The 12,897-nt window shown below is 36.3% G+C and overlaps 1 protein-coding gene across 2 annotated transcripts; it reads right to left on the bottom strand.

Moving 5' to 3' along the window:
- Positions 1–3,119: 3,119 nt before the first annotated feature.
- psma4 (proteasome 20S subunit alpha 4) lies at positions 3,120–9,086 on the bottom strand. Of its 2 annotated transcripts, none has more exons than XM_062420512.1 (9): positions 9,032–9,086; positions 7,987–8,011; positions 7,283–7,325; positions 6,976–7,138; positions 6,754–6,831; positions 6,550–6,638; positions 5,926–6,056; positions 4,764–4,887; positions 3,120–3,434 (listed from the first exon to the last, which is right to left on the bottom strand). In XM_062420512.1, exons 2-9 carry the CDS (start codon positions 7,987–7,989, stop codon positions 3,280–3,282), a joined length of 786 nt encoding a protein of 261 aa, XP_062276496.1. In that variant the 5' UTR covers positions 7,990–8,011; positions 9,032–9,086; the 3' UTR covers positions 3,120–3,279. The 2 variants fall into 2 exon arrangements, with proteins under 2 accessions (XP_062276496.1, XP_062276497.1); XM_062420513.1 differs by having other exon boundaries at positions 9,024–9,076.
- Between the last annotated feature and the right edge of the window lie 3,811 nt (positions 9,087–12,897).

Below are 12,897 nucleotides of genomic sequence, written 5' to 3'. Positions count from 1 at the left end.
TATTTCTCTATTGTGCATTGTGATAGTGTAGGGGTTTATTTTTTGTTGTTTTTTTTTTTGTTCTCAGTGATGTAGTCAGCAAACATTCAATGACAATCCACTCTTGTATACTTTTGAAATGTTTGTCTTGGGGGTAAAAAAAAAATGAAATAAAAGTTGTTATCTAATCTGGTGTCGTATGTTTGCTTTTTCCTCTTGAAAAGCTAACACATTTGTCTTTAGGCTAAGTGTAAATTACAGCCGCAGATGTCACATGTTTTCTCGCTCTGAGGGCTTTTAAACTACCAGCTTTGATGGGTTTTTTTCCTCTGAAACAAGAAGTGTTGTATTATAATAAACACATGCAGAGGGAACAACACAGGAAGCAAGCCAAGGCTGTAAAACTGAGAAGAAAACATGTTGAAGGCCTTAAAATAACACCATAGCAGCCAAAACTTGTAAAATAACTTTGAGAAGAAATGAAACCGTTTTGTTTTTTTTCTCCCATCATGAAACAGTAGTGGAGATGTTATTTTGTCCGAGCTGATCGCTGACTCAGGCGCTAATCTCCCAACCAGCTCAGCTCACAGCACATTACAGCTCACCGCTGGCCTCCCGCCAAACTCTGCATCCTCCCAAGTCAGTTGATCTGGAGATCTATTTTCAGCACCCAGGCCAGCAGGACGGACTCAGCTGAGTTATATCGGCCCCCGTCTAATACTGCAACCTGTTTTTAAACCTTTGTTGTGTCCTCCTGCAGGAAAGAAAACATTTCAGAGAATTTCATCAGACGAGGACGTTGCACAAGTGGCTCAACATGACGGACAAAAACCTGACACAGCAGCAGGCTCCTTCAGCTCCACTGCTGGTACAGGAGGAGGTCACTCTGTGGAAATCCACATTTTACATTTAATTTGAACATTAATAAAAAACGTGTTTTTATTTTACTTAGTTTTATAAGTACCATAGTATATTACATGTTTTTGTAAGCTATATGTGTTTTTGTCATCATGTGACAGCCATCCATCCATCATGTCAACACCTGAAAAGATTCTGTTATTTTTGACCAGTTTAACCAGCAGACCCACTAATATTTCACTGGTCTTAAAAGATTATCAGTTATTTGTGACCTGTTAAACCAGTTTAACAAGCAGACCCACTAATATTTCACTTTTCTTAAAATTGTCTTTTGGCTCCTGCGTTTGTGTCAACTGTCAACAAGGCTGCGTCACTAATCCCTCAGACTAAAACACAAGAGGCAGATAGTCCTCTCCTGGCCTTAATCTCATGTTGACTTTATATAAACTCACCTCAGATTGAGGTTGGTCAGTAGTTACATCATCAGCAGCACGCACAGTCAGGCATTTCCCAGAAACTGTCTATGTATGTGTGTCCTTGCATCTCAGTTTTCGTACATCCGGTTAGCAGAGTTAAAACCGGCCAGTCGATAGCTAATCCCACTAAAGGGACTAAAACTGCTGGATTTTTATTTTTTTTATTTTTTTTATTTTTTACATCTACTGCTACAGATCAAACTAACCCCAGAAGATCAGATCAACTATGATGAAAATCTACTTTTCTGTGTGTTTCCCCCTTACAGACACTGATAAAATAGTTTCAACACAAGTTCCTTTTTGGGGCTGTTCTGGAGCTCTCAATGATAACACATTATCTTCATCAGCATAAGAGTTTGCTCAGTTGTTACATACATGTGTACATATCCATATTTACACTTTTTCCCTTTTGTACTTGTTGGTTTAGATCCAGTTTATTCTTGACTTTGGTGACAGCAGCTGAAAAAATGGTCAATTAAGTTGCTGTTCTGGAGCTTTCAATGATACCACATGATCTTCATCAGCATAGGAGTTTGCCCAATTGTCATGGAAATGAACATGAACATGTCATTACTTCCATTTTCCCTTTTGTAGGCTACTTGTTGGCTTAAAATGTGGGATTCAAACTTTATTCTTAACTTTGGTAATAGCGTTTTTTTTAAAAAAAGGTCAATTTAGTAGCTGTCCCAGAGCTTTCAATCATATCAAAGCATCTTTATCAACTTTTAAGTCAACATGGACCAGAAAATCTTCAAAGTGCTTGGAACAAAAATGGACATTTGAACATCTGCACATGTGCAAACTCTTTTCAGCCAAAGAAGATCTTGTGAAATGATCGAAAAGTTCCAAGAACTCATAGATCACGTCACATGATCTTCATCTGCAGTTTTCACAGAATTACAGCTGAGTTTTGTCAAATACTGTTTCCAAAGTCACTAAATGAACTTTGAACGTCAAAACTCAGCTGAACCAAGATGGACTGAAAACACCTAACATTTCCAACATTGCTTACGTTCTAACATATTTAGCATTGTGTAATCATGCTCTCATATATAACAGCTTAAAGTATGTATTACACAATTCATACATTATACATAAGGACCATCTGCTAAACCCTAGAATAGACACATTTACTTCTTAATACGTCATTGATTTAAACTATAAAGCAGCATCAGTCATAAAACGCCACGACTTAAACCTCTTAAGTGGACTGAGCTGTAGATCGAGCAAAAAAACGGGAGATTTTACTTTAAATAATCAGCTTTATGACCTATATTAGTTAAATCATCTCACTTTCAGATATTTCTAAATTCAAAACAAATTAAAATACCTTCATTTGTACAATAAATACAGTGGAAACTAGTTGTAGATGTCAACAGGTAGTGTTCGATAAAGTGCTAATATAGCCGACATTAGCTGATATTGCTCAATTAAAAAGAATTACACTCTGGCTTGTGTGCTTCTTTAATTTATATTGAGATTATTTCATATAAAATCTCTTAATTTTATTACTCAAACATCTTCTTTGACGCTTCTGTTGGCCCTGAATGAGCCTCCGTTTCTGGCCCCAATGAGGAATCAGTTTAGACTGATAATCAGACTTAATTGTGTGTTTACTTCATTATTTATTATCAGTTATCTGTTTGATTTGCTGAAAAAATAAAAGGAATTAAGAAATGTGCAAGCAGATTGGAGGCAGATGTGCTGGAGGTTTGTAGATTTGTTCAATATTATCTTTGCTTAAATACTGACAAACAAAACTGCAACATATAAAAAACATCAAACAAGAAATTATTCAGATAACAGTTGATTCATCATTTGGATTTATTTAAAGAAACAATAAATGCAAACAAACCAAGAAAACTCATATTTCACAAAGCTCACATTCGTTCTTCTAATGTTCCCTCTCTCGCACACACGCATACACAAACACAAACACAAAAGACTGAAGTGTTGGCAGGAGGCACTACTTGTCCTTCTCTTTCTGCTCCTTCTCCTTCTTGTCTTTCTCGGCTTTGGCCTCCTCCGCTTCGTGCTTCTTGATCAGCTCCTCGACTTCTTTCTGCTTCAGCACCTTGATGCAGGTCTTGCCGTTCTCGCGGGTCAGGGTGGCGATCTCGACTGAAGCGACAAAGACAAAAGAGGCATGGTGAGTAAATGCTTCGAATGTTGCAAATACACATAATACATCACAAGTTTGAGGACAGACTGTTGCCTCACACACATGATATTTGTCTTAGACTCATTATACTGTTGCAGGGACATGTTCAAACTATTTTTCTTCCATACTCATCACCTGAGCTGCTATTTAAAAAAAAAACAGGTTGACCAGGTTTGAACAAACACCAGCTGATGTCTATCTCATGTTCTTCTGCAGAGAGCATCTGTGTACCCTATGTACCCTGTAAAGGAAATAAAGGAACATCTATATTTACCTCTGCTCTGCTAGTGTTTCTGATGTCTCTGTCACTTGGACTTAAATCCTCAGACTGGAGACACATGATGTAAAAAAAACAACAGCTTCTAAAGCCAACAGATAATGACAGCTTCTACTTATGATCCTATTTTTTTAATATACAGTAGTTACACAGCTCTCTGTAGGGCTCCCCAGGTTACATTTAAACCTATTTAATACCACACAGAAAGCTATTAAACACCTATTTTACAATTATATCGACCGAAGCATGAAAGTATCTTGGATGACCAGCAGGAATGATATAATCTAGGCATATTTATTATTATGTGACTTTTTTTTTCTAGCAGAAAACAGATACTTAGATTACCAATTTCATCAAGTTAATTTAAGTCAGTTTTATTAAGTTTTGCTAAAATTTGAGACTCTTTCCAGACTTTTTAATACCTTCTAAGGCTTTTTTCCAGTTGCTGAAATAGTGCACGAGGCACCTTAAAAACTGCATCAATTGACTTCTCAGGCAACTAACGAGCATAGCAATGAACTGTAAATAAAGTACTGATGTAGTAGTGAAATTGCCAGCAAACAGGTTTCTAATTACACATCCAGAAGACATGTTGAACCATGAAATGACTGTTGGCTCCATTTAATGCTAAATGGGTATCGTACAGTGGAGTGACTAGGGGTGTTTAGTCATTCCTTTCAGTGAAAATGCTGCTCATTTCAGCTTGTGAAATGTGAAGATTTGAAACCTTTCTGTGTCAAACATGATAGAAAATTATGTATCTTTGGATTTCAGATTGTTGATCAGACAAAATAACATATTTGAGAACGACATCGTGTGCTGTAAGAACTTATAACGAGCATTTTTACTACTTTCTAACATTTTAAAGACAAACAACTATATAGCTCAATCATAAAATAATCGGCAGAGTAATAGATTATGAAATTAATTGTTAGTTATAACCTGAAAAAGAACATCTTATGTCTCAACAGAACTAAATTTCTCAAGCCTAATTTTTGATAAGGCCGCACACCTTTCTCTGCAGACAGCTTGCTGACGTCCATGGTCTTATTGAGAACTTTAACGGCCAGGGCGAGGGCCGAGGACAGTTTCATCTCTCCCTCCTTGAAGTCCTGCTTCAGCATGGACACAGCAGCCTGTCAGTGAGAGACAGAGAATAAACATCACTATAAAATCCAAAAATACAATCCTTCCATGAAATGACGTAAGACGATACATAAGATAGGACTCCCTTTGTTGGGATGCATATACGCCTCAGTTGATCCCCCTCACTGGCTGCCATATCTCATCTCTGCATCTGTGAGGCTCAGTGTGTGGAGCACAACACCAACATTGTCAGGATCAGGTGTGTGTTTCCTCACACTAAACGTGCTGGCACTCATGTTACAGAAAGGGTCCTTGGACTAAAGTGTTCACACAACGCTCTGTGCAGGCTCTGTTACCCATAATGCCCTGTGGAGACCCTGGAGACCCCTGAGATTAGCAAAAGCTCCACAAATCGGGACAAAGTAGGACAAAGCACGTCTGTCTGATGTGAACGTCCAGTGTTTTTCATAACCACCATGTTCAGAAACTGTGCAGTGGCACCCTCCAGTGTCACTGTCTGGAATAGCAGGTTCATTAAGGGTAATAATTAGGGTAAGATCTTCCTTGACTTTCTTCATTGCTTATAACAACCTGTGGACTGATTTCTATACAAAAGGATGTTTTTGCAGGTAAAATCCAATGGACGTGCCGTTTATGTGCTCTTCAGAGTGTCTTCTCTCTTTCCTGCCCCCCTCCAGTGCCAACAGGATGCAACATTATTTAAATGTTAGCGCATAAATGGAGTTCATTAACATCCGAGCAGAAGCTTGCTTTCTCCTTATTAGACAGGTAAGCTAACATTACTGCAAGGCATGTGAAATACATTGTGATATTGTAGTTTCAGCTGTCTAATGTTAGCGCTGCTGCTCGATCACAATGACAGAGTGTGAGCATGTGAGCGAGTAACAGGATTCTGACTGAACTTAACACGCATATTGTACCTTTAAATGATTGTACATCTGTAGTGTTTTGTATTTGTTAATTTTCTACAATCTGAAAATCCCACCTACTGATTTCCTGTGTAATTCAATTGGTTTTAAATAATCTAGTTTTTGGAGGAGAGTTTTGAGGCAGTCTTGAAGACTTACAGCGCTGTTGTTTCCGATGCACGTGGCCTTCCAGCCTCCGTAGTTTCCGCTGGGGTCGCTCTGGTACAGCTGGAAGCCGTAGTGTTTATCCCAGCCCATGTAGAGCAGTGAGACTCCAAATGGACGCTTTCCTGTGAGCACAAACACACATAAAGTTATTATGAAATACAGCTTTAATACCTCCTGACAATTATTTTATATTACAGCAGTCTGAGATGTCAGTTTAAAGGCTACGAGGACAGTACTCCACAATTTTTCATTTACAATCATACAGTGACTTTAATTTAAAGGAGTCATAGTGGTGTTTTTTTAAAGATGTTAAGAGCAAGGGGGGAAAAAGTCATCACATGATCAAAAAAAACTATTATAATTTATAATATTGATCATTATATCTGACAAACTGTGAAACATATTTGGAAAAAAGCAAAGCACTACCAAGTGCAAAAAGAAGGAGGAATATTTTATGAATTGCAATTCAATGAATAAAATGAAATGTGGAAAAAGTAGAGTAAATTATCTAAATGAGAAAAATTAAAAAGCCTAAATTGATCTCACAGCTAGTCTCTTCTGGATTTAAACTCTGCATGTAAAGTGTGTGATGTTTCTTGTGCTGCTTCATTGTACCTCCAAACTGTGTGTAGGCCTGTTTGATGTCACACAGCGCTGTGACCACCTGCTCGCATGGGATTGGCTCCTGGTACTGCAGCAGATACCTGCAATAGCGCCAATAACACACAACATGACGTCTATATTTGGATTCCGTCCCACTACAAGTCTGTTTGTCTGCAGTAAAATCAGATGACTGGAGGCTTCGGTGTGGGCGCTCACCTCTGTGCTATGAGCCTCAGCTCATTGGTCAGTACGTTGGCATCTGATGTGATTCCCGCCACGCTGCACGCCATGTCTCTGTGAGGTGATGGGAAGATGTAGAGTGAGTGCAAAAACAAGGAAATATGTAATAACTGTGATTCACCAAGTGTGGCATAATTACTTAGAAAAAAATTGGAGTCATTAGTTACAAATAATGCTACAAAACAGATAATAACTCACTCATTAAGCTTGTAGATTTTCTCTGAGAAAAACACTTCATCCAACAGCTTGTGAATGTTCCTCCTCTCAGCAGCCAGCAGCACGCCATCGTTGGCTAAAATGCCCAAGCAGGTGCCAGCATGACCGATGGCCTCCATGGCGTACTCAACCTGGTACAGACGACCTGCGGAGGACACACAGTGCTGTCAGGATGAGGAATGATCACAAGCACCTCCCAAAAAATCCTTATAAACACTGAGAGTGAACTAAAATAAAAAAGCAAACAGAAGAATATAAGAGCACAATGAGCTTATTCAACAGCTCTTACCCTCCGGTGAGAATATGGTTGTTCGTGAATCATATCGGCGAGACTGAAAGAAAACAGACCAGAGAGTTATGAGTAAATAAGACGCTGCTGCTGGAGCTACTTGAGGGTGATGAGTACGTTTTCTCTTATAGATGTCAGCATTCAACAGTGTATTTAACCCTATAGACTTCTTTTGGGTTGCATTTTTTATCAACTTTCAGACACTTTTCTGAAGTCTTTTTCTTGCTGCTGAAAATTTGATTAAATGTTTAATTGGAAACTGAAGTGGGAAATGTCTGATTACTCGTCCATTAGCTGATAAATCCATAAAAAAGTATTGTACAATGGATAAAACTGCAATCTACAGCCACAATACACCATCTCTGTTTTCTTTCCAGGAAGCCACCAGCTAACATATTTGTTTGGATTAGGAAACAGAGTCACAGTTTAGAAGAAAGGATAAAAATCTTTTAATTGTGCACTGGAATATTTTTTCATGCAGGTAACTATAAAAAGTATTTGAATATTCTGGAAATACCTTTAGAGCAATAAGTGTTGTTAAATACCTCTCCAGATTTTTCTCATATTTATTTATGATGAAAGGTGAAGCCATAGAGTAAAAAACATGCTGCTAATAGATAAACATCAAAAACTCATTTCTGCTCTAAAGACCAAAGCTGCACGTCATCACAGCAGATAAACATTCAAAAAATTAGTTAACTCACCATGCTGAGATATTTCTGTCAAACCCTGGGGAAAAAAAGAAGATATTTTTAAAGAGGTCTTTTAAGATATTTTTCCTCGGTGTAAGAAGCATTCAAAGCCTTTACTTAAAAAAATACAGCAATATAAAAAATACTCATTTACAAGTAAAAGTACATAAGTAATATGAGCTAGATGTTGTTAAAGTATTACAGTAAAAGTACATAAGTGTGTTCAGTTTTTGGACTTTTTCTCTAATCTTTGATTTTATTGAAATATTGGATCATTTGAACATTTATTTATATTAAGACATATGAGAAGTTTAGAGGGAAAAATCACTATTTGGTGGAGCTGTTAACACAGACATCTAAAATGTGAGCCCGACTACACAATACTTTTTTAAGACGTCAAAAGACGAAAAGGTTTCATCTTTAACAATGTGTTGTACTTTAAAAGCTTGTTGTATTATCCATTGTGTCAAATCTTCATCTGAAAAGTAACTAAAGCTAAATGTAATGGAGTAGAAAATACAATATTTCCCTCTGAAATGTAGTGAAGTGGAAGTATAAAGTAGCATCAAATGGAAAAACAAGTAACCTCAAAATTGTAGTACTTTACTAAATGTACTGTTACTTTCCACCACTGGAAATAAGAAGTTTATCTGATAAAAGTGTAAATTTGTATTCTTATTTTTGGAGCAAACAGCGAACAAAGCTGCTGTCTGCCAGTCAAAGTGAAACAGAAACAAACCAACATGAAGAAAACCTGCCTTATCCAAGCAACTACGAATCCACCGTGATCTGAGGTTAGTAAACTTCTGTATTATCTTTAATTTAGGCTGAATAATGTTTAACTCGTTTCATTTTAGCTGCTACCTAATGTGATGCTAGCATCAATGAATCAACAAAACTGAAGCTATTCAAGCTTCACGTCTTCACACAAAGCGGAGCAGTTTCTTCTGCGTGTTAATCTCTCCACACACGGTCACAGAAATCAGAGCACATAGTCAAATAAAACCAAATATTTATCATCTATGTTTAAGAATAAAAAACAACTTTACCTTTTTACCTCTATCCGTTACGCTGCGACGAAGCTTTCAGTGGAACGCTTTGATGACGTCACAGCACGCCTCTGGGTGACGACATTTGGACGCGCGACTCTATTTATTTATTTATTTACTTCTTTAATAATAAGGAAAATGTAAATGAATAAACCACTACGAAACACTATTCCCTGAAACCTCTGATTAAGACATGTATGAAGCCCCACATTTTTAAAAAAATTTTTTTTTATTCATTCGTTTTTATTTATAATAAGAAAAGCAAAACATTAATAGCCTAAACCACTACGAAACAGTATTACCTGAAACCTTTGACAAAATATATATGAAGCCCCACATTATTTATTTATTTGCTTATTTTATTTATAATAAAAAGGCAATACATTGATGAACTACTACGAAACACTTCATGAAACCTCTGACTATAGCATATATGAAGCCCCACATTTTATTTATTTATTTTTAATGTACTCATGTATATATATTTATATATAATATTGTCTTTATTTTAATTGTTTTTATTATCTCTGCATGTTATATTTTACATCATATTATTTATTTCCTCATATCTGTAACTGACTTCTGAGCCTATAGACTGTATGTGTGATGTGTTATTTACCTGTATTATGTATTCCATTGTTGTTTCAATTTTACAAAAAAAAAGAAATAATAATTATTAAACTCACTGCTCATGTTTCCTTATTATTATTATTATTATTATTATTATTATTATTATTATTATTATTATTATTATTATTATTATTATTATTGTTGTTGTTGTTGTTGTTGTTGTTATTATTATTATTATTATTATTATTATTATTATTATTATTATTATTATTATTATTATTACTACTATTATTGTCGTACTATTATCCTAATATTGCTGCTGGAAAATATTTGTTGTTAAGTTTTTTTATTTATATTCTATGTATATTTCATTAAAAAATTACAATATACATGGAAACATTTTTTATTTAATTGGGGTTAAACAAGCATCAGCATCTAAATAAGGATGTGTTAGCTGAAGAGAAAGACTGATGCAGTCCTTACTATGTAAATCCCAGGAGCATATGTAATGTATAATTTGAGGAAGTTCTGCATATTGCACATTTAATTATAGTATATTAATTTACATTGAGATTGTTCACTTTGTTAACCCCCAATGTATATTATTTTCTATCTCATAAAAATATATAAATCACAAGCTTAAGCCGATTATTCATTAGTCAAAATGTTGGACTGACAACATGCTAAAGAAGTAATGATATTTTAACTTCAACAGCAATCCAATAGCAAAGAATACTCAATTTACACAGAGTTCTCTTACATTTTAATTGGCATCATAATAAGTTTTACTGTGATATAGGTTAAAGGACAGGTCCATAATTTATAAAGTATGTCTTAAAACAACAGTGAGGTTCCCAAATGAACACTGAAATAGGTTTTCTCACCATACTTTGCCATAATTCCTTGTGTTCATACTACCATTAAAAGATCCCTTCATAATGCTCTTACAATGTAATTGATGGGGGACAAAATCCACAGTCCTCCTATTATGCTAATTATATAGCATTTAAATGGGCACCTGACTGTTTTTAAAGACACACACATAACAATTGTACTTTAATTAGCAGGATGTGTGTGTAATTAATTATTTTGACCACCAGGGGGCGAGCTTGTCTCAATTGGGCAGTAAAAATGAGTCACAGTTACTGTAAATTCTGCTATGGGATTAAATGGGACTCTTATCTAGTAATGTTTTGTTTTTTTTAAGAGTTGAATCATCACTATAACTGAGGTTAAACATGTTTCAAGATCCTGAACCACTGTGATTAAAGGTCACTGCAGTAAATCAACTCGTCAGAGTGTGTCTCAACGGGTGCTGCACTGTAGCTGACCTTTGACCTTTCTGGCTCAGGTGGAGGATGTGTGTGGGGACTTCTGTCAGAAAGTGTGGTCAGTCTCTATCGTTGTATTCTGTAATGATGGATTATTTATTCTGTTATCATCGCTGTCACGGATGTGGAGTTTTTGTTCAGAGAAAGGTCATCAGAATTTATATTCCCGAAACTGAAGTGGGGTTTTCTGAGGCTTATTCACCAACCTGTTTTTAACCAGAATTTAAAGCAAGCACCCTGATTCTGGTGAATAGTGACACATTATTATTTAAAGAAATGAGCTCAGCAAAGCCAATCTGCCCAGTATTTCCAAAACCTGCCCACTTCAGAAACATTCAAAAAAATCTTCGTTTTACATCTTAGTGAAATTTGTCATCTTTGAAGGGCTTAGACATTTTTTTTTAAAATTTGAACATCTATTATTTCTTGACAGCTGGAAACCTCTATCTGCCAAAAAAGATCCTGCAATAGGAAAAAATATACTTTACATTCAGGCTTTGATTAATATGGCAGCAGAACTCTGTTTCTTGTTTGAGGTTTTCCTCTCAGTTAATATGAGTCAGGGTTGCCAAAGCCTGGCAGCTTACCTTGAGATTATCAAAAATAATCATATCCTCACATTGTTCTCCGGGGATTGGCTCAGGAAAGTCGAGAGCTGCGGCTGCAACACCTCAATAAACAACCAAGAACACCGCAGTGTTTGTTCAGGGACGATACACTGCGTTTCAATTTGTTATGTTGGCCCCGGTGTCCGCTGTGAAGCTGCCTCACAGATCCTCCAGGAGATAAAGGAGTTTACAGATCATTCAGTACGTTTATCTTTTTAAGGCCTCTCACATTGATCTATGAACACTGTTATGTTTAACATCTTTATTACTTTTCAGGAGTAATCCTTGTCATCAAGTACATTAGTGAAGTAACTAAGTACATTCAGTCAATTACTGTAATTATGTACAATTCTGAGGTACTTGTACTTGAGTATTTGATGCTACTTTATACTTCCACTTCACAACATTTCAGAGGGAAATGTACTTTCTATTCCATTACATTTATTTGACAGCTTTATTTACTTTCCAGATGAAGATTTGACACAATGGACAATATAACAAGCTTTTAAAATACAGCATTGTTAAAGATGAAACCTTTTTGTCTTTTGACGTCTTACAAAAAGCAGTGTGTAGTCTGGCTCACATTTCAGATGTCTATGAGTTGTTAAAAACTCCACCAAATAGTGATTTTCCCTCTAAACTTCTCACATGTCTTAATATCAATAAATGTTCAAATGATCCAATATTTCATCAAAAATCAATTAGAGAAAAAGTCCAAAAACTGAAAACAGATTTGTGTATCAGAGCTTTGTTTTTTCTTCTTTCCTCTCCCATTAATCATCTCACGACCCCTCAGATTTATCTCATGACCCTTTGGAGGGGCCCCACCCCTAGGTTGGGAACCACTGGACTAAACTAGCTAACTGTATATAAAGTAGTGTAAACTAGCTCCACCTCCAGCAGTTACAACAGTAAACATGCTGATCTAACACTGATGCTTCACTATTAATAATCTAATGAAGTCATATATAATAATATATCAGTCAGAGGGACCAAACCACTACTTTTACTGTATCACTCATTTTACAGTACTGTGTTGGTTACTTTTACTTAAGTAAAGGATCTGAGCACTTCTTCTATCACTGGTCAGCAAAAATCTGCATTGTTTTGACGAACATCTGAGTGATCTGTCCAACCTCCTCTGGACTTTGATTGTTTGGTATCCCTAAAGGAGAGGGGCTTATGTTGTTGTAATCATAATTTAGCTGCCAGTGCCGGAGGCTAACTCGAAAGGTATTTTTATTTTATTGGCCCCTATAAAACTCAGCGCAGTGGCAAAGGGTGCCCCGGCCCAGGTGAAATATATGAGGCTTGGGTGGCAGGCTACCCATCAGCCTGAGGAGGATGGCACGGTTCCACAAATAT

This window comes from Scomber scombrus, chromosome 6 (genome assembly GCF_963691925.1).
Source record: "Scomber scombrus chromosome 6, fScoSco1.1, whole genome shotgun sequence".
Classification (NCBI taxonomy): Eukaryota; Metazoa; Chordata; class Actinopteri; order Scombriformes; family Scombridae; genus Scomber; species Scomber scombrus.
Note: the sequence above shows the minus strand (reverse complement) of the source record. Positions and strands in the feature narration are given on the sequence as shown.